The following is a 23,838-nucleotide window of genomic DNA, read 5'->3' on the forward strand; positions in this document are numbered from 1 at the left end:
GTTTCATCTGAAATGTTGGGTATAGCTGGTAAAGGATAAGTGTTATTTGTGTTCATATAGTTTCATTAAAGAAACATATAAATGGAATACAGAATGTACAAATTCAGGATTCATGCTCTGTTTCTAAATTATGTTCTAGACGCTGTTTTGCTTATAATCCATGCTAAAACAAGTCACCATTCACCAGTGTTGTTAAACACATTTCGTTCAGACATTGTGCTTAAAGTTACATCTCCGATATGTGTCGATCATAGACTGATATTAAGCTAGCGATTATCGATCTCTTTGATCTGTATCAACAGGCAGTCGTATATTCTAGAGACTGATCAAAGGTAGAAGCAATGTGTCTCTGGCTTCGACGTGACTGATTTGAAAAAGTAATTCTGTGAAATACACACATTTATTGTGTAGCAATTCCCAGTCACCGTGTGCTCTGTGAGCCAGTAAATAGTTTAACGCTGGAACTTATTGATTACAAAAGTAAGTCTCTGGCTCGACTCAGAAGAGATGTTGATCTTGTGTGCGGGTGGTGCTGTAGCTGCGTCAATGACCCGGTACGTCCGGAGTCGGGGCCCATCATCAATATTTTGGGTTCGATGAGCGCTGTTTTGTAGTTTGTGCTCCACCATTATCTATGGTCTGGTTGTGACGGGAATGGCATTACACCAGTATTGTCTAACCCGTCAGAAATAGGATAGCTGCTGATGAGGTTACATAAATTTATAGAAAATCCTTGTTAAGTAAACAACACAGACGTGAGGCCTTCAAAGTGTATACATGCTCAGATTCCTTATTGTAAAAGATGTTCCTTTTATACTGTTATGTCTTTCCATTTTCGTAACGGAAAGACCCTTCAGTGATGACGCTTAGTGTTCGAGGAAGAGCCACGTCCCTGGATTATTAAGATAGGTGCTGATACTAACGTGATTTATCACAATGGGTGCAGTTGGGGCCCATTGCATAAATAGCTGGCTCCCAGCAACCGGTCCCTTTCCTACAGAGATGACGCCATTTTTCCAGCTGAGCCAAAATGATCTGTACTCGTTGCAGGATACAATAGATGGTTCCACGTGGGAATCAGTGACGGAGCATAACCAGCATCCACGGATAACGGACTTCATGTTGGAAAACCCACCGATAGACAATTCATACATGGCAGAAGCATCTGTGGACATGTTAAGAAATGTGTGTAGGGCAAAGTTGGCATCGAAGCACGTCTTTACCAGAAATACCACTGTGGAGGTGCCACCTGTGATACTTTGAAGGGTGCTGGTTGGTATCTGTTTGAATGTGTATTCCTTGGTGCTGGGCGTGGTCAGTCTGATGTAGGGACCTGACAATGGAATTATATGGACATGTTCATAATTTTTAGTAAGACTCAAGAATGACGCCTATATCAATACCAAATGAACGCTACTTTAAACAGTTGTGCCGTGGAGAAGTTCCATGAGAATGATGGTTGGTTGTTTAACACTACACTCAGCAGTATTCCAGCAATACGGTGGCGGTCTATAAATAGTCGAATCGGGACCAGTCAATCCAACCATCAACGGCACAGGCACCGATCTACGCTGCTAGGATATGATGACACGAAACTACCTGATGCCGTTAATCGTCCTATACGACAAGCATTGTTTAACTGAGACCAGTTCTAACCCGGATGTGATCTGGTTATACTCGTTAATTTTTGCGATGAGAGGCCGCAGACTTAGATAGCGAGTCACAGGTATATACAGTACTATTAATGAGGGAGAAATAATTGATGACTTCACAAAAAATCACTGAAGGATGATATTTTACCTGTGCAGTTGATCACGGGTGGAGTCCAGCTGCCATCGACCATGCAGGTATTATTGACACTGACGACGTCCAGAGGTACATCTCTGTAATTACGGTGGCAGGAACATGACCTCACACTTCCTGCTAGTTTAGATTCATAGATGCAGTTTGCTTTTTTAACACGCTTTTCTGAACAAACATCTGGTTGAGAGACATCAGCTGTGGAGTTGAAAAGTTACACGGATTATGATACAGTTATGATTTTTAAATTAAACATGATTAAACAAATTCTTCATAAAAGCAATATGTTCCAATTAAAGAGAAATGGGACCTTATCACCATCATATAACAGTCAGCCGTCTAACCCTCTCAGCCACCGCGGACAACTGCTAGTCTTGACCAAGGTCTGTGTCTCCCCTTGATAAGTGTATATTGGCACGCGTCACATTGCTCAATGCTATAAATACACAATGCAATTACGAAAGTGGTTACATGTTACAAACACGCACATGGAATTGCAACATTTATTACATACTCTGTTTGGGATTACACTTTCTCATTTGATGACGCGGGGATGAGAGGTTCTTGGGCTACTTCATCCACCTTCATAGGTACAGCCACTAAGCCACCAACACTAGCCACTGCTTAAATCCCGATGTTTCCAACGGGAGTTTGAGAGAAACAGCTGTCCTCGTGTACACTTAATGGCACTGCCAAGAAAACAATTTCTCTGCAACGTCATATATTTGTAAACCATGGGCTAATAATGAATGTAAATAGGCTAGAAAGTGAGGTGGAAAGCTGAAAAATATATCCACCGACATCCTACTGTTCATTATTAAAGTTAAAACTATCAATCGCAAGGGTCTACCCGCTTTTAAACAAAATAAGCGTCTGTCTGGAAGGAACTGTGTGTCTCAAATATATCTGTATTCATCTTCATGCATCATGTCGAAGGTGCAGAACATAATGGAAAGAATAAAAGGTAAAGTTCCCAAATCATCCGCAAATAATCAACTGGGTTTCCTCCATGGGCGTCGATGAAACCGTTCCTTCGTCTGTACATGGAACGCGTTGTTTTGGTGGAATATTTCTGTAACGTCCAACATGTGTTACAACGTGGCGAGTAGTGTATATATACAATAGCTGTCTTGGATCACCTGGCCTAGGAGCCTCCAAACTGCCAGTGTATATATACAATAGCTGTCTTGGATCACCTGGCCTAGGAGCCTCCAAACTGCCAGTGTATATATACAATAGCTGTCTTGGATCACCTGGCCTAGGAGCCTCCAAACTGCCAGTGTATATATACAACAGCTGTCTTGGATCACCTGGCCTAGGAGCCTCCAAACTGCCAGTGTATATATACAACAGTTGTCTTGGATCACCTGGCCTAGGAGCCTCCAAACTGCCAGTGTATATATACAACAGCTGTCTTGGATCACCTGGCCTAGGAGCCTGCAAACTGCCAGTGTATATATACAACAGCTGTCTTGGATCACCTGGCCTAGGAGCCTGCAAACTGCCAGTGTATATATACAACAGCTGTCTTGGATCACCTGGCCTAGGAGCCTCCAAACTGCCAGTGTATATATACAATAGCTGTCTTTGATCACCTGGCCTAGTAGCCTCCAAACTGCCACCACGGCATTTTGTTAAATGTCATAAGGAACCTTTTTGTCGCATGTGCGTTTGGCCAATGTACTTTTCCATCAGGAAACAGCACTGATGTTGGTAATAACTGTCAATTTGGGTTGAAATCATGTTAACGAAACTGTAAAATTATAATAGTGAGTGAGTGAGTTAATATTTAACGTCACATTGGCTATATCTCTGCCATATCGTGACGAGAACATTTAATACTGAAATGAAATATATTTCTACTATAAACACCCGTCAACGAAGGACAGCAAATCAACTAGAATATCACAAACGGAATTAGAACTAGCTTAGAAAGTTCTAACTAACATCACAATTCGGATAATACAATATAAAAACAGGCTATAGATTGCCACCAACTGAAGGTAGATCGCCAGACTAGGGGCCTTGGGGACTTACAGTACCTTTGCTACCTGCATGAACCCTAGTTGAATTTACATCATCCCCTCAGCTATTAGCAATTTAGACACATCCAGCCAAAAATTTAAAATACACATATGCTACGACCAAGAACGGTGGAAAGTTTAAATTTACTTTGAATGTTTGTAGACTTACGTACCCTCTCAGGACAATAATTTTACGGTACTTCAACCCCTTTTGAGGGTACAGCCACCAACAACTCAAATGACCAATCCAAACTACCAGCAACTGAAATGCCACTATCTACAGAACATAATAATCAAAATTCATTCATGAAATCAATCTCTTTTAAAAATCCAATGATAAAATGAGAACGTACTGTTAAAAAGGTCCTTAATTGTTTTAACTGTAAAATACTTATCCCTTATGATGGAGAATTCAACACAGTCAAGCTGGATATGCTTGACCGTGCTAAAATTATAATAAAAACACTCATTTTGTAGGGACAAAGTCTTGCATTTGGATTTGAAAAGCGACGTTTTATATCTGATACATATATTGACGCACGGAATTTTCCATGTTCGAGGCATTATGCAATTGTTGCCACTGTTCCAAAAGTCTTGTCGAGATTATACTGACACCACCAATTACAGGCCAGTTTCTTTGACGAGTTGTGTCAGTCAACTCATGGAGCGAATGGTAATCTGAAGAGCAATAACTTTATCACCAACATACAATGTGGTTTCCGGAAAACAAAGGAGTACTGTTGATCATTGAATACGATTAGAATTCTTTGTTTAAAATGCCATTAATCTGAATGACACGCAGTTGCAGTTTTCTCTGATCTTGGAAAATGATATCATACAACATACACGGTTTGGGTTTTAGAGGTAATTTTAATATATGTGGAATGTCAAGTCCGAGTAAGGTTCATTACAGTCAGGTTCAGGGTGTTCAACAGTCAGCATTTAGTCTGTAACATTATTTAGTCTTTCAAAGAATGTAACTGATTCAGCATTCTCTTCCCACAGTGGTTACTTGTCACATCTTCCTACGTAACCTCTGTTCTAATACGCCCCTTTCATAGTGCGAGTGTTCAAGAGTCGTGATTGGAGGTAATCAGATTTAGTTGTGCAATCAGAGACCTTGTTTCAAAAGTGATACTTCGCAAAATCTCGGTAATTTCCGGATGCATCGTGAAAACTAGAAACTCTTTACGGGCGCGATACTATGTGGGAAGAGAATGCTGATTCAGTAGATAAATCACTTTTCCTGGACGATTGTAATGTTTCTTGTTGTAGTACAAATATACATAAAATATAAAGGCAGCTACAGATATGTCGCAACAAAAATAGCAAAAAGTAAATTGGAAACGGCTTCAAATTTCAATCATATCAATGTATTTCTGTATAAGACCTGACTAAGGTTTGAAGGAGGCCCGGGTCTTGGGATCTCTTTGTTTCACTCATTTCACGTCCGTGTTACATGGTAAATGCTTTGAAAATAGCGCCCGAAAGCACATGACTTGATGAAAGTTGTTGCCACTATGGTGACACCTGCACATGCACATCTCTCATCCAACCCTGAGTCCCATCTAAGGTTAAGGATTCTCACACAAATAGTGTAATAATAAACTGACGCCTAATGCTCAAGCTTTCCTGTTAACGTCAAATCCCATCTCCTGGTTCATTGACAACTGTTATTGGAATGTTCGTATGAACACAGTTACAGAGAAAAGGTCCTACCTTCCGAACATATTGGCGCTTTAGTGACACGATGTACCTTACATCGCTTCCCAGTCGGACACGTGTGATCTGCGCAAGGACCCATTAATTCCTGAAAATAGACAACAAACTCGAGTCACAACAGGTATGATCAATCCCATCGTTTATAACATATTCAGATAGCGAATGTTTTACATGCCGACTGCTTACATCAGCCAACACGTGGTACCATTTCCTGAAAGTAGACAACATACTCTAGTTTATGAACTAGGTTATGCTAATTCCCGTTGTTAATTACAACACCCGTGAAGGTCCCGGGGTAGAACAGGCCTTCAGCAACCATAAAAGGCGACTTTGCTTGTCTTAAGAGGCGACTAACGGGACCGGTTGGTCAGGCTAGCAGACTTGGTTGACACATGTCATCCTTTTCCAGTTGCGCAGATCGTTGCTCATGTTGTTGATCGCTGGATTGTCTGGTCCAGATTATTTACAGACCGCCGCCATATAGCTGGAATGTTGCTGAGTGCGACGTAAAACATTTTCCCACTTTACTGAAGCCTGTACTCTATCTCATGTTCCTCTACCATCATAATGGAATTTTAAAAAAGCTAAGTGGCGTCTATATGAAATGTTGTGTGTTACAAAACGTAAACCTCATTTGTTTTGTTGATGTTCCTGATGCAAATGGTTTCTCTGATGAACTGAACATCATAGCTGCTGAGTGTATACCAATGTCCTCTGCAGTACTCAATGATCTTGGTTCACAGATGATTGCCAACAAGCTGGGAAGGCACGGAAAAAATGCAGAATATTATTTCCGTCGCCTCAGAAAAATAATGGTAAAGGTACTAATTTATAAATGTAGTGTCCATCATTCTTAAACATGGAGATCAGTTACTAAACGATAAATCAGATCTTGCAAATAACTGGGGAAAACTTTTGTTAAACATTCTTAGCAGAGCGTAACGGATGACCTGGATAGATTTCGTGTGCGCGACAAGGCAGGGTTTAACATTCGCCCGCTCGGGACTGGAACACTTGGTTTTCGTCCTTTAAGCAACATTCAGGAGGAGAGAATCAAGAACGCAAGGTCACCAGGTTTACTACCGCAGTTGGCGAAATATCGAGTACAAGAAAACAGGAATCAAGTGTTGGCAACATTCCAATCGTACGATTGTCCGATTTGTACAATTATTTAGTCTTGAAGCTACAAAGTTAAAGTTGTTTTATGAAGATCGTCACGTAAACAGCACCGCATACAGTGAAATAGACACCGATCGCTTCTATTGTCATGTCAAGTGCAAATGATTCCATCGATTCCGGATGCTGCAAGCAAAACCAGGAAACTGGACGATTACGTATGGTCTAGTCAAATGGATGTACTTTTAGTGCTGTGTAAGGTATTAATATTATTACAGCTTGTTTCAACAACGGTTGCCAATACATCACTGTAAAATAATGATGAATTTTACAATGTTGAAACATTATTGGGTTTAATAGTATCACCTTCATTTGAAGCTAAAAGGACTTCATGCTGTTACATCTGCAGAGACCAGTAAGAGAAAACTGAGTCTCAAGATGTCACAGAATGCGTAGATGTTATGAAAGTGTGGGGCCAAGTACATCCAGACAATGGATAGGGATAGGGTAAAACTAGAATAAAATGAAATAAAACAGGGTAGAACTGAAATGTACAAACATAATAATAAATACATGTACAAATTTCCTAAATGTCTAAACATTCCCTAATAAAATCAAAATCCCAAACATATGCATGCCACAATAAATGCTGAAACAAGCATAAAGAGCCAAAAACCTGATATATATAAATGAGAATATTGTAACTTCAGTAAATGCACAAGAGATAACCCTGCAATAACCATACTAATATGTCAAGTAGGCCACATGTATAGATATTTCACCAATGCCTCAAATACTGCATAATGCCATTTTGACAGCATATCATTTCTAGACCCCCCCAAAACGTGCATCCTAAACTAACAAACAAATTCAATATACATTGAAACATTCCAAAACACTATGTAAAAATCTCAGGCGATCGATACATAGGGTATGCCCCTATATTACTATAAAAACAAGGTAATTCACCCTCCATATTGGATACGTCGATAAACTTCGATTCTCGCTAATTTGTCGCTCGACGTGGATAAACATGGATATAATCCGGGACGTAAGTATTCCCTTTTGCTCTACAACTATGGCTCGTCTTCATCAAAATCTTTTATTTTGGCTTATTACGCCGTTTTGACCGGTATCGCATTTCTGTAAGACGGAAGTTTACGTTATTCGATCGGGGACTCACCACCGAATGCAACCGAGCTCTCTGATTGGTCCACATCAAGATCACAACACAGCGCACATGACAAGGTTAAAATTGTCACCACGTTAAATTCTCAAGGTACTTATCGATGTCATATGCTTGGAAATGTATTCTTTAAACGTTGAACATGCTTGGAAATGTATTCTTTATACGTTGAACAGTCACTTGCATATGACTTGAAAAGAAAAGATCACAATGTAGTTGTTTTAGGGCAGGCTGACACTGGAAAATCTCTTCTCATAAGGGAAAGTTCTGCACGTCTGTCATCTGCTGGGAAGACTGTCGGTGTTATGACCAGCACGGGTGTGCCTTCAACACAGTTTCGGAGTGGCAGAACAATGCATTCCTGGGTTGGGATGCAAGATGGGCATTTGGAAGGTGAAGAACTGTTTAAGTACGTCCTATCAAACGTTGACACAGTTACACGGATCAAAGCTACATATATACTAATTGCAGATGAAACCAGTACGGTCAGCGCTGCCATTTTCGAGAAGGTAAGTTGGATGATCAGATTTCTGGCCTCAAAGTTCAAAAACAAAAAATGACATTCTAATATAGCATGTGTATTAACTGATTAATCCAATTGTTAACAACATGAACATTCTAGAACTTAAACTTACCCCTCCTAATTATTTTTTCGTTGTAGGGTTCATTGATTAAATTATAATTTACATGATTTATAGCTGAATTACATATACAATTAAATGTAAATATATTGCTTCTAACGGAAGCCTCTTTATCATATTAGTTAGGAAGATAAACCAAGTTTACGAAAAACAAACTTCCCTCCCCCATGACAGTAAAGTGATCCCCAAACAAGAAGTTCAGTTTTGCATTTCTTATGCTAACAGTTCTTCTGCAGGCCTTTTGTTCATTTTTTTCATTTTGAATTATGACTTATATGAAGTCTGATTAAGACCATTTTTGTTTGCAGGTAGAGTACATATGCAGGATGGTGAAGACCAACATAAGGTGTATTTGACAGAGGTTTGGAGACGATCTGAACACCATTTGATCACTGCTATCAACGAGACTGAAAGGGGAATTCCATCTCATCAAACAAATTTATTCATCCAAAGTTTATGTACACCTCTACCCAAGGGGAGAAACCTACAGTGTTGTATGCTGAAAACATGGAGCTTGACATTCATAATGTCATGGAACGTAATAGGCTGCCAGATGAAGTGAAGTGTTACAAATCAGATGTCTCGGGGAACAAAGAGTGAGTGAGTGGGTTTAGTTTTACGCTGCACTCAGCAATATTACAGCTATATGGCGGCGTTCTGTAAATAATCGAGTCTGGACCAGACAATCATGATGTAAAAAAAGTAACTGTAGGTCCATCATCTTCTAACTTTGTGACCCTTCCTCTGACCAGTCCTTTATGTAACAAAATAACAGGACAATCAGCTTTAAGGAATAAAGTTTCCTTAGCTGTAGTGCGCTTCACTTTTTTCTTTGTTCCCCATGCCATAAAAGGCGACTATGCTTGTCGTAAGAGGCGACCAGTTCGTCAGGCTAGCTGACTTGGTTGACACATGTCATCGGTTCCCAATTGCGCAGATCGTTGCTCATGTTGTTGATCACTGGATTGTCTGGTTCAGACTCGATTATTTACGATTATTTTAAATAAGTCTGTAAGGATGGCTGTTCCATGAACTACATTCCTCAACACTTCACATTTGCAACTCAAGGGAGCTGTTATGATTAATGGTTTTTACCAAAATTGAACTGTTATTCTTACGATCTGCATATGGTTGTCGGTTGTCAATAGTGAAGACAAATTACATACTAATTGATGAATTAGCTCAGAAGGCTTTTGATTCTGATGAAGTGATCAATGAGGATGTGTTTAGTTGTCAAAGCCAAACACTTATCACAGCTCAGTCAAGTACCTCAACAAGGTCCACAGCTGCATTAGATGCAGGGAAAGAAACTGGAACATCCAAAAAAATTTCAACATTTTCCCAATGTACAGAGGACGAATCAACAAAACAGGAGGGAAGGGAAAGCGCAAGGGAAAAGGATTTTTTTTCGTGCAGTACCTGAAGCCTTGGATGGGATGCAGTAAATGTGAGAGGTGGTTCCATCGTTCTTGTGGAGGCTTGGGTGATGAGGAACAATGGGGGAAATATTCTGCTTAAGACATGACTTGGCATTGTCCACTGTGTAAATAATTAAGATATGCACTACATTATTATTTGCATTTGCACAAGTTTATGAAGTCACATAGCAAATTAAAGGAGGCTATTCAATTTTATAATCTTAATTTCTTGGAAGAAAGTGATGAAAACCACAGGCGCCCACCGCGGGTCCGAAAATCGATAAACTAAGTCTCGGTTTACTATCCACCCCCTTACTGTATAACCTATAAAGATGCATCACCAAAACACGGCGACGTGATCGAAAACAGGACAATTTCGCACTCTTCATTGAATATATCGTATTTTAAAAGTCTCACGAGTATCAGAAGCTTCTGTCCACATTTCCGATGTGTGTGGGAGGCATGTACGCAGGCCTTTCGAAGGGATGCACTTGTTGTGTTTCATTAAATCGCCAAAGACCGAGTTGCTGTGCCGGAAGTATACAAAACTAGATCGTTAGAGACATGTTTTAAGACCTTCGGGAATCTGATTGGTTAATAATGCAAACTACAACTTCACGTGGGTGATAAAACTGGAGCGTGTTTTGTACTCAATAGTGTTAGCCAATCAGATCCCCGGACCTAGTTTTGACGACCTAGTTTTGTGTACTTCCGGCACAGCAACTTCAGTGCAGAGTCAGTCTTAGAACGTTTCCTCATGGATGCGTTTGCCTTGGTGGAGATGGGGTTCTGACCAAGAATGATGCTGTTTGAGGCCGATCTGTACTGGTTATAGTTGGGATTCGCTGAAGACCCATGGTGAAACCCTATCTGTTGTGAAAAGTGATTCTCCAATATGTCACTGTTGATGAGGTGAGGTGTGATGCCAATCTGAAGCTTTGTGATAGCATATGTTGCCAAAGCGATAAAACCAGAGGCATGAAAGTTCAAATCCTCACGCGTTTCCCAAGACATAAGTTGACTTGACAACGCATTTTTTCCCCCCTCATTGAACCAAGTCTGCACTTGCTTCACCTGGGTAAAGCGGACATCGGCCAGATCTGTGATTGGCTTCCTGTCATGGAATATATTCAGTAATGTGTTGGTCTGTTAAAGCAAGCTGACCGCAGAGTTAAATATTGATCCAGAGGCCCCAAGGTGATGCTGGTAGCATAGCATGACATTAAGCATGTTGCTGTTCAATACCTCCTCGGCAAGGTGGTTACGCATATTGTCAGCTTTGTTTGGGTACATGTGCTCACTGCACACTGATAGCAGTCAATCCACATTTTCCAAACAATCGGTTTCCCATTGAAACACAGCTATCTCGAATGCCACTTCTGATCACCACTTTTTAACAAGTTGTTTCGGATCTATATTACCACATGTGACGGATCGGAAAGGAAGAAAAGTGGGTCTTCACTAAAGATACGATATGCCGTCATGCTGTGAAATGTGGGTTGACCTTCAAAATGAGATTTGATGAAAGTTCTGTTGGCTGAGGCTCCATCCATACACACATAGAGAGAGTGGAATCCCCATTCCTCTAGGGCAGCAATCACACCCCCAGAATGTTGCGCAAAGCTGTGAAGCATTGGCCTGGTTGGTCGGAAAGTGTGCAACTGAGAATCTAATGCAGTGCTTCAGCCAGGATTTTATCATAGTGTGCCACATTCTTAGAAAAGTGTGCCAATGTGCCATCATAGTCTGACAACAGTCAAATACCATAGATTACAAAACTTCAAATTACAAATGCTTCTAATCACTTTAATTTCCTTGTACTTACATCATTGAGTACTTCTCTACTTCTTCCATAATTTTCTGTCTTTAGCATCTGTCCATACCTGTGCAGCCTTTACAAAATCAAATTGTTCAGTGTTCGGGCCCTCTATCATAATGGTCATCAATCGTTGTAGAGTTTCTGGTTTCAAAGCATTCCGTGCTGCGGTATGAATGTTATTTTGTGCGCTGAATCCCCTTTCACACTCCGCTGTTTGTAATGGCATTAACAATGCCTATTTTCCAAGCTTCATCATGTTGAGAAATGTTTCTGAGTGGTTTTCAGCTATCACTTTCCAAAGAAGAGTAAATGTGTCCCTTGGGTATTTCATCTTCAGCACAAGTTTCTTCAACAATGACCTCTCTGTAAGACATCTGTCTGTCTGAATTATAGCATCTGACTTCTTTTCAGTCTCTGATTTCTGATCAGTCCCTTAAATGTCTGTAAGTACTTTTATTTCCTTCTCTCCATATTGCTGCAGTTCTTCTGAAGACAGAAATGACAATGGTCTCATCCCCAATACACTGAATGCGAACACAATCTCTGTGCTGTCTTTTGGGAATCTTCTTTCCACATTCTGTACAAGGCCATCATTAAAATTATTTTTGATATCTTTAAATTCTGACATGGCATCTTTAACACTCTTGTTGCACATGCCTACACCTTTGAATGTGTATGATGTTTTATCCCCTATAGTTGTACTGGTAATTCTCTCCCTGAACTCAGTTTGATAGTAAGACTTCCCATCCTTCGCAGATTTAGCTGCATTGATTGCTCCTTCAAGTGCTGAAGGGACAGCTGCTATGTCTATATTCTCCTTTTGAAAGATAATGTTTAGCTGGGTGAAAGCAGGGACAACATCCATAAGGATATGCGTGGTGGAGAGAAATCGTACATCTGCCAATGATGTTATAGTTTTTCTCTTTCTGACTAGGTTTATCAATGGACTTGAAATAAGTGACCAGGGGTTTCCAACTCAAATAAATTGCATGTTGGGCATTGTAAAAGGAAAACCATCTCACATCATGGTTTGCTTTGGCTTGATTTCTTCAGATTCAAGGATTTTCTGAATTTCTTTCAGTTCCAACATCCTCTTGGTTGAGTGTTTGAAATAGTATAAAAAGGTCAGTAAGAGTCTTTTCAAGAGTCTTGATATAGGACACATTGTCTGCAGCTTTTGATGTACAAACAGCAAGTCTATGTGCAAAGCAATGAACAGATACTAGGTGTGGATTTTCCTGCTTTAAAAGGGTGGCAACACCTTTCTTTTTCCCAACCATCAATGAAGCACCATCACTTCCAAAACCAAGTATTTTATTTGGCACAATCCCCCTTGTTGCAAGATATTCCAGAAGTTTCTTATAAATCACAGAAGAAGTAACACTGGGGTCATCAACACGGACATTCCCTACAAAGAATGTATGTTGATGCATATTTTGGTCAACAGTCCTTGCATAGATCACCAACTTTTTGCTAACTGTAATATCTGTACTCTCATCAATCATAACTGCACAATTTTCTGCTTCTGATACATGTTTGTCAATGTCTGATTCTATCACACAACAAATTGCTTTCTGCATATCTTCTGCAGCCTCCCAAGAAGTGTATGTAGCATTTTTTCCTGCATACAAACTTTTTAGTTGGTCACACCCTTGCATTTCACAAAATTCCAACAAAGACTTGTATTTAACAGTCGACACTCCTTCCTTTGCCAGCCAGTATACGCATCTCATAGCAGCAGTAAGTACCTCAGTTTTCAGTGCAAAAGCATTCTTAGATGCAATAGAAAAGGCACCTTTCATGGACACTTCTCTCAACGCATGCTAATGATCAGTACAAGTCAGGCGACGTTTCAGTGTCGAAGTTCTAAAGCAGTTACTTCCAGTCGTCGGTGCATTTTCTATTTTCATACCTTTGCATGTTTTACAGTACATTAATCCAGTAGATGTTTCGTACTCTAACCACGAATACGTTTTCAACCAAGAATCCTGAAAACGATGTTCAAACTTTTTAGATTTCTTAGCAGACGTCTCTGCACATACACTGTTGTCGGTTTCTTCATTCGTTTCGGCCGATTCTTCCGCTGCATTCGTTATCGGTATATGATTGGTATTTTGGTCTGCTGGTTTACGAAAATAATCAGAAATTCTTCGTTTCATAACGACTGAATCAGAGAAAGCAAAGGGAAGAAATCAGCATTCAGGGCGTTTCTGTAAAGGAAGTTCTGGAAGATCGCTACAGAGCATGCGCGAGCCGAAATCCATTCCCAATTGATCGACAGTTTCCGTAAACGAAGTATATTGTATCTAAATATAGACATGAAAATCGACACGGAAGTGAGATCGTTTATATATTTTAATCGGACTTCGTCGTTCTTTTGAATACACAGAAATTAGTAATTTAATTTAGTCAAATCTGTTCTAAAATATTTTGCGCCAACACATACGCAATAGATTTTAAAATAAGCGCCAATTTATATTTTTTTGCGTGAATGGCGCAATGGCGCTGCCTGGCTGAAGCACTGCTAATGCCAGAAAACCCATGGAATATATATTTTAAGACAGGATTAGATAGAACAGGCGTGCTTGATGATTATGATGAAGTGTGACCACAGTCTGAATACCCTACGAGTTTAATCTTGCCTCCCTTTTTAACAATCTGCATGTGGACATTTCATCAATAATATGTCCTCCAAAAATCTCTATGTGTAGCTTCCATGTGCATCCAAATGAATGTGACTTGATTTATTCCTGCATCTTGGTCTACAGAGTGCTTATATCTGGAGAGAGTTGAAACAGGAGGAAGCATAAGCACTTTGCTCTCAATCAGTTGCTGATATGTCTTACTGGACTCCTTGTCCACAAAGAGAGACCCAGCTGAATTATGTTTGGATCCCATCTACGTGAATGTTTCTCGATGCTGGAGTTATTCAGTTGCCTCTTGATGAGAGTAAGCTGGCTTTCCGAGAGGTATGGGGCATTCTCCCTTCGAATGGACAAGACGTCAACTGAAGAAGTTACCGCAGGAGTGTTATAAATTGTGGTAGGCAATAGGTCGGACTCAGACCTGACTCGAGCTGCGGTTCTGCACTTGCAACATGCTCTTGTTGAATTATATGAATGGAAAGATAATACTTTCTGGCAAGATAAAGACTACAAACACTTTTGTCATGCTTTGTTTCGCTGAGTGATGTTTTCTTGCATGTAATGTGTGTTTTTACTTACAATTACACCCTGACAAAACTTGATTCTCATTAATCTTTAAGTGAGGTTTTCAGACACTTTCTGTTCATAGGGATTGTTGAGGGCAAAGCAGAGTATGAAGTTACAGTTTTCCCACTAACCGCAATGTCAATTACCCCATTATCTGACATGTGAACTTTAAAAAGTAGAGAGTTGCCGTTGCATATGACGTCAGTACTTTTTGCATACTTTAAATGGTTTTGGCTTCTTTGCATAACAAAGAAGCTTGGTGGTAGAATTTCTGGTACTTGGTCCAGGGTGATGGCATTAATAGTTTTTAAAGTGGTATCTCTTTTTGTTAAAACTTTGTAAACATATGTTGTTCTTCTTTTTTCTTTGACCAGTCATTCTTTAGCCTCTTCTGCATTGTTTCCATGTTTGGGGAAATGGCCATTAAGTATCTACCGACTACTCTCTCATCAGTTATTTTTGGAAAGTTTTGATTGACAGTCTCTAATACCTCTATGACTGGCAGTGACTCTGTCGGACTCTCCGCATATGTCTCCTGCAACCTGCAAATATTGAGTGCGTCAATAAATTCAGTTCAAACAGATATCAAGTTACATAAGAAAAAACAACAAGCATTGTCTTTGGCAAAAATGTCAGGGTGGTGCAGTGGTTAGCAAACTTTGCTTTGAAACAAGAGGTTCAGAGTTCTGTTCCTTCAGTTTGTGTGCAATCCTTTCATTGAGTTTCAGTATATCAATAATGGTTGACTCTTTCAAGTTAGTGCTGCACATTTCATTGTTTTGTTCATATTCAATTAGTAAAAGAATAAATTGTTCCTTTTTGTTTTGTTTCTATTACAGACTGTGAAGAAATACCACCTTTACATGCACAAAATGAGTGAATTTATCATTACACCGCAATCAGAAATACTCCAGCTATATGGTAGCATTCTGTAGATAATTATCCCGTGTGGACCCGGGACAGAATGTGAATTTGTTCAGATAATGCTTTATGTATTTATAATGATGCCTCCAATACATATTTACATCTTGGTACAGGAACCTATTCTGCTCTCGTCACAAATTCAGAACTACTAAATGAATTTGAATGGTCAGTCCACGATGACCTCTGTGGAAGTGACCATTTTCCTACTATACTAAAATTGGTCACTCCATCTGATGTTCCTCCATCATCAAGGCAGAATTTTAAAAAGGCTAACTGGGCTTTATATCAAACACTGTGTCCTGAAAACTTTTTGTTCACGTTCCTGATGCTATTAAATGCTTTTCTGATGAAAATCACATATCCGGAAACCATGGTTCAACGCTTGCAAACAAGCTAGGAAGGCAAGGAAAAAAGCTGAACATTATTCCCGTCGACATAATTTAAATAAATTCAAAATTTTAAATGGTAAAGCGCGGCGTGTTTTTAAACAGAACAAACTCCAATCTTGGCAAAATTATGTATCCAACTCCCACACCCATGTCCAAGGTATGGAATGGTCCAGAAAATCAAAGGTAAAGGTACTAAATCTACTGTCCATCACCTTAAACATGGAGATCAATTCCTTACAGATAAATCAGATATTGCGAATAAACTGGGTGAAACCCTCGCTAAACACTCATCCTCATCTAATTATGTACCCAAATTCCAACAATACCAAAAACAACAAGAAAAGAAACCTATTAACTTCAGTTGTGATAATGGGGAAGAATAAAATGAACTATTTTCTATTCATGAGCTCTATACTGCTGCTCTTGACCAAGCCCAGGATACTGCTACAGGAGCTGATAACAAACATTACCAACTCCTGAAGCACTTACCGGAATCCTACCTAGAGACTCTTCTCAATGTTTTTGATGATATTTGGACATCAGGTAACTTTCCTCCCTCATGCCGTGACGCCATAGTAGTACAAATACCTAAACCTCGACGTGATCATACGGATCCATCCAATTATCGTCCGATTTCATTAACAAGCTGTGTTTTCAAGACCATGGAACGCATGATAAATAATCGACTTGTTTGGTACATGGAAACAAATAACCTTATAACAGATAAACAATGTGGTTTCCGTAAAAATGGAAGTACTGTCGATCACTTAGAACCCTTTGTTAAAAACACAATAATTAATAAACAACACGCAGTTTCTAACTTTTTTCATCTTGAGAAGGCATATGATACCACCTGGAAATATGGCATTTCAAGAGATTTACATGACTTCGGTTTGCGAGGTCGTTTGCCTGAATTCATAGGCAAATTTTTAAATAACAGACAATTTCAAGTCCGCGTGGGTTCTACCCTGTCTGATCATTACAATCAGGATCAGGGTGTTCCACAAGGCAGTATTTTGTCAGTCACACTTTTAATATAAAGATAAACAGTTTATCAAAAGGTTTAAACGATTCAATTGATGGATCGTTATTTGTGGATGATTGTAATATTTCTTGTCGTGGGAAAAATACGCATACCATTGAACGACAACTACAGTAGTGTTTAAACAAGATTAATAAATGGTGTCTTGAAAACGGCTTTAAATTTTCTAAATCGAAAACTAACTGTATACATTTTTGTCGTAAATATAAACCACATAAAGACCCTGAACTATCTCTAGATTGCACACCAAAATGTGATAGATGCTTAGTTCTTGGGTCTCATTTTTGACTCACACTTAACCTTTTTACTGCATATTAAGTCACTTAAAACTAAATGCCTGAAAGTACTTGACTTGTTGAAAGTGGTTTCAAATTCTATATGGTGAGGGGATCAAGCCCCTTTCTCCATCTATATCGATCTCTCGTGCGTTCTAAACTTGCTTATGGCTCCATTGTCTATGGTGGAGCCTGCAAAAGCAACTTAAATCTATTAGATTCAGTCCATCATCAAGGTCTAAGACTTTGTCTTGGCTCCTTTAGAACGTCACCTGTTGACAGCCTGTATGTCGAGGCTGATGAACCATTTCTTTAGCAGCGACGTATAAAATTAGCTTGACAGCATGTAACAAAACCAATCCTCTGTATGCGGATTTATACAATAAGAAATCTTCTCTTGTTACACCTCTTGGTTTAAGAATAAACCACTTATTTCTGCTGCCAGCATTTAGCTGGAAAACATAGTTCCTTCCCGTCTTCTTTCTTCCCCTCCTTGGCAGTTGGTTAGGCCACAAGTCGACCTAACATTAACGACTTTTAAAAAATCAGAAACTCATGAACTACAATATAAACAAGAATATAATCGATTAAAACATAAACATAAACGAATGAATTACAGCATAAACAAGAATAGAATCAACTGAAACATAAATATAGCACTTATAATTCCTTATTTACAGATGGGTCCAAGGACGGTGGCGCAGTGACTTGTGCCATTTTTATAGCAGCTAACGCCATATTAACGTTATGTAAATAGATGTATTTTAATGACTGGTAGTTTGGATTAGTAACTTGAATTGTTAGTGGCTGTACCCTCAAAGGGGGTTGAAGTATTGTAAAATTATTGTCCTCCTGAGAGAGTACGTAAGTCCACAAACATTCACAGTAAATTTAAGTCTACCAGGATTTTAATCGTAGTATTCATGTGATTTGAATTTCGGCTAACTTTTCGTACAATCGCCAGCAGCTGAAGGGATGGTGTAAATCCAACTAGGGTCCATGTAGGTAGTAAAGGTACTGTAAGTTCCCATGGTTCCTAGTGTGGTGATCTACATTCTGTTGTTGGCGATCTAGAGTCTGTTTTTATATTGTATTGTCTAAATAGTGCTATTAGTTTTAACTTTCCATGCTAGTTTTAATTGAAATTGTGATATTCTAGTTGTTTTACTGTCCTTCGTTGACGGAGTTTTATTATGTATATATGCTCTTTTTCATTGTTGAATGTTCTCGTCACGATATGGCTGAGATATTGCCGATGTGACGTTAAATATTAACTCACTCACTCACTTATACACGCAATGCAAATACGTGGGCATACATACCTTCCGCCAGCGTGAAATATCACTGTGTTTCCATGGTGGTTTCAGTTTCATTTCAGTTGGTGCCGTGGAGCTGTTTTTCTTGTGAAGATGACAGGTGCGAAGCTTAGGTTCAAATCCAAACGAGGAACAGCCATGATGGGCATAGCATTCGAAGGCACACTCAAGGGCTGCAGACACCTTTTCCTTAATGATGCCAAACAACTTATTTTCCAGATAACGGTCGTCTTCTGTGATTGATGCTTCATTGAAGCAAAGTAGCTGAACTGGACAAATGAAACTTGCAATAAAACACAGAATCACCGGGGTCATCTTAATGCACTGCAGTTGGGTAATAGAGCTACCTTGTTTTTCTTGCTACAGCTTCACGTGTCGCGTGTCTCCTGATTCATCTGAACAGAACCTGGCGACCAAAGTATCGATTTTATGGATCATATTACCTAGATTTCGACATGAAACATTCATGATTTCCATTGATTGTGTGAAAACGTACGTTTTATGTTTATCATCACGTACATTTATATTGCCCAGTTGTACATGACAATCTTTCATTTTCTCGAAGTAATCATAAACATACAGTTGTGTGTCCTCTCCCATGACGATTATGCATCGAGTATGCAAGATCGGTTTCCGTACTTTGCATGGAATCGATGGTTTTATATTCGCTGAGTGTTGTCTGACTTGTAAATAAATAAGTATTTTATGATTGGAAGTTTAATTAGTAACTGAGATTGTTAGTGGCTAATCTTGCATACAATCACCAGCAGTTGAGGAGATGGTGAAAATCCAGCTAGGGGCCATGGAGGTAGCAGAAGTACTGTAAGTCCCAATGGCCTGTAGTATGGGGATCTACCTTTAGCTACTGGTGATCTATAGCCGGTTTTTATATTGTTGTGTCTGAATAGTGATATTAGTTTTAACTTTTCACGCTAGTTTTATTTCTTATTGTGATATTCTAGTTGTTTTACTGCCTTTGTCGACAGGTTTTTACCATATACATAAATACCTTTTTCAAGAATGTTCTCGTCACGATATGGCTGCAATACTGCCGATGTGACGTTAAATATTAACTGACTCACTCAATATTCGCTGAGCGAGACATTGGAGATGTCCCTGTAGGTCCCTAGAGTGTAAAAAGTTGATCTTATAAAATTCAGCTATGCACAATTGTAATATCTTGAAACGTAGAAATATGTTAGAAGAATCCACAGAGAAGATCCTTTCCTGTCAGATGTAATGTTTCATGTGAATAAGGAAAGAGTCAGATTTAAACACAGTAATGAATAATATTTAGAAATGAGAAGAACAATATAATACGAGCGTGTCTGTAATGAAGCAAGTACTGCACCATTAAATTAAAGATAGTTCTGACAGTAAGGTAATACAGACATCCCATGATACCAGCAAAGGATTCTGTGCGAACACCGAATGTAACGATTTCCGTCATCAATAATAATCAATGGATTCTGAACACTGAAATCACAGGGTAAAATAATTTCACGATCTGTGAAATCATATAACATTCCTGATAGAGACTGGTCTAAGCAAACAATACCCTTTGTTACGGTTAAGAATTTACCGTGACAACAATTTAAGAAATCCCCTTGTAAACCAGCAAAACAGAACAAAGACAAGTAGATTACCTTCAAATTCTGTTATTATGCAACGAGAGCAAGTTATACAAATTCACAAGTCAATATAACAATGCAGATTTCAGGTACAATTCAAGAGAGGCAAAATCTAAGTCGATGGGTCACAAAATACAATATAGCAAACTCACTAAAGTCTTGGTGTGAGTGAGAACAGCTATGACAGAATGTCAACACAGCGATCGGTGCGACAGCAGATAATGTAGATTCAGGCGTTGACAGGATTTCAAGTGTTGGCGGTAATGTGAACCAGGCTTTATATATATTTACAAAGTCATTTCCCGAAAGTTCGGGCACAAACGAACATCGTCAAAACTTTAGAATGCCCTAGAATAAGTCTCCCGGAAGTAAACATCGAAAACTAAGAGCAGATAAATTCCGGAAAACCAGAATGCTAAAAGTGTTGACAAGCTATTAAAACGAAATGTGACCCATCATATTTAATATTCAAAACACTAAATGTTGTGACCCAATAATAATTACTACTAAATTAATAACAAAAATATACAGAAAATACACACTCGTAACACCTTGCATGGCCCGGGGTCAGTATGCAAGGAAGATGTAGCAGGTGAATATACACAAAACCAATCAAACCATACCGTGAAAACCCAAACACGCTCTTGTCAAATAAAATATATACCATAGTAGTAGTTTGGTTACAACGTGCTTTAAACAGGACATTTGTCAGGAGTTGATATGTGCCACACTTCCTCTGTCCTTGAAAGCTCTGTAGTTGCAAAATATATCATAGTTTGGAAATTCACTTTCAACGTTCTCCCCTTTACAGGTATTCCGTATTTCAGTGAAACCACGAAGACTGTAGTTCATAAGTTTTTAAAATCGTCTAGACTTATACTATGTTTCAAACCGTTCACATTCCAACACAATAGGATCAGACGTTTCATATTTCATATTTCGTGTCAGTGTCCATTTCACTGCCACTCAAAGCTGGGCCGTATTCCTCACATGATCGAGTGTGGACATCGGGGGTTGCCCCAGCACATGGATCAGGGTGTATACCGACTGTCCACGTAACACAACACATTTAGTCCACCTGAGAGGATAAGTAAGTACCAAAACTGTCAAAACTAGATTTCAACTTATCAGACTTTTAAAACGCAGTGTCGATCTTTTTCGATTTAGAGAAAGCTTACGACACGACATGGAGACATGAAATTTTAAAAGATTTACATGACTTTGGATTACGAGGCCGCTTGCCTCAATTTACATCCAACTTCTTAAATGACAGGCAATTTCAAGTCCGGGTGGGTTCTACCCTGTCTGATCATTACAATCAGGATCAGGGTGTCCCTCAAGGCAGTATTTTGTCCGTCACATTATTTAGTATTAAAGTCAACAGTTTATCCAAGGTTTTAAATGATTCAATTGATGGAACACTTTTTGTGGATGATTTTAATATCTCCTTTCGTTGTAAAAATATGCATACTATTGAACGGCAATTGCAGTTGTGTTTAAACAAAATAAATAAATGGTGTCTTAAAAACGGTTTTAAATTTTCTAAATCCAAAACTAATTATATACACTTTTGTAGAAAAAATAAGCCGCATAAGGACCCTGAACTATCTTTAAATGGCACTCCCATCAAACTTGTAAAGGAGGCCAAGTTCTTGGGTTTAATTTTCGCTTCTCATTTAACCTTCTTACCGCACATTATATACCTTAACGCAAAATGTCTGAAGGCACTAGACCTGTTGAAAGTTGTTTCCAACTCAAAGTGGGGAGGGGACCAAATTACCCTCTTACATCTATATCGATCACTCGTCCGTTCAAAACTCGATTATGACTCCATCGTATATGGTGGAGCCTGCAACAGCAACCTTAAACTTCTTGATTCTGTCCACCATCAGGGCTTAAGACTTTGTCTTGGGTCTTTCAGAACTTCACCTACTGACAGTCTTTACATTGAGGCCGATGAACCATCTCTTACACAACGTCGTATAAAATTATCCTTACAGTACATTACTAAATTATACTCTAATGAATCAAACCCTGCATATAACTGTGTGTTCAATCCACTCTATGAGGATTTGTACGACAAGAAGTCTTCTCTTGTTCCACCTCTAGGGCATAGAATTAGACCATTTCTTTCTTCGGCCGGCATTGAGCTGGAAAACATAGCTCCCTCCCGTCTTCTTTCTTCTCCTCCCTGGCAGTTGATTAGGTCACAAGTTGACCTAACATTAACTACTTTTAAAAAATCAGAAACGAATTAATTACAGTATACACAAGAATAAAATCAAAACATAAATATAACAATTATAAATCATTATTTACTGATGGTTCCAAGGACGGTGGCGCAGTGAAACTGATTTCTTATATATGAATTACAATTGATATGTTCTGTAGATAGTTTTATTTTAATAGTTGGTAGTATAGAATAAGAACATTGATCATTAGTGGCTGTACCCTGAAAGGGGGTTGAACTATTGTGAAATTATTGTCTTCCTGAGAGGGTACGTAAGTCCCAAAATTTTCAAAGTAATTTTATACTTTCCAGGATTTAAGAAGTGTAGTATTTGTGCTATTTTTAATTTTGGCTAAAATTTCTTACAATCGCCAGCGTTTGAGGGGATGGTATAAATCCAACTAGGGCCTATGCAGGTAGCAAAGGTACTGTAAGTCCACATGGTCCCTAGTGTGGTGATGTGCCTTCAGTTGTTGGCGATCTATAGCCTGTTTTTATATTGTGTTGTTCGTTCTAGATAAAATGTTTTATATATAAGTACTAGTTTTACATGTATATCTGTGATATTCTAGTTATTTTACTGTCCTTTGTCGACAGACTTTTAATATATGCATACATTCCATTTAAATGTTAAATGTTCTCGTCACGATATGGCTGAGATATTGCCGATTTGACATTAAATATTAACTCACTCACTCCAATTCAAAGTGGGGAGGAGACCAAACTACCCTACTCCAGGTATACAGATGTCTCATCCGTTCGAAACTTGATTACGGCTCCATCTTATATGGTGGAGCCTGTGAAAGCAACCTCAAAATACTTGATTCTATCCACCATCAAGGTCTAAGACTATGTCTTGGGTCATTTAGAAGTTCTCCTATTGACAGTCTTTACGTCGAGGCCGATGCGCCATTACTCAACGACGTATAAAACTCTCCTTACAGTATATAACAAAGGCATATTCTAATGAGACCAATCCTGCATTTAACTGTGTTTTTAATAATCTTCATGAGGTTCTATGCAATAAAAAGTCTTCTCTTGTTCCGCCTCTGAGACTTAGAGTGAAACCTTTTCTGTCTGCTGGCGGCATTGA

At 39.0% G+C, this 23,838-nt stretch overlaps 1 protein-coding gene across 1 annotated transcript; it reads right to left on the reverse strand.

Annotated features, from left to right (window-relative positions):
• Window positions 1-866: 866 nt before the first annotated feature.
• LOC137277697 (uncharacterized) lies at window positions 867-19,199 on the reverse strand. Its single transcript, XM_067809579.1, has 4 exons — window positions 18,891-19,199; window positions 5,544-5,634; window positions 1,801-1,998; window positions 867-1,333 (listed from the first exon to the last, which is right to left on the reverse strand). Exons 1-4 carry the CDS (start codon window positions 19,197-19,199, stop codon window positions 867-869), a joined length of 1,065 nt encoding a protein of 354 aa, XP_067665680.1.
• Between the last annotated feature and the right edge of the window lie 4,639 nt (window positions 19,200-23,838).

Source organism: Haliotis asinina, chromosome 1 (assembly GCF_037392515.1).
Source record: "Haliotis asinina isolate JCU_RB_2024 chromosome 1, JCU_Hal_asi_v2, whole genome shotgun sequence".
NCBI lineage: Eukaryota > Metazoa > Mollusca > Gastropoda > Lepetellida > Haliotidae > Haliotis > Haliotis asinina.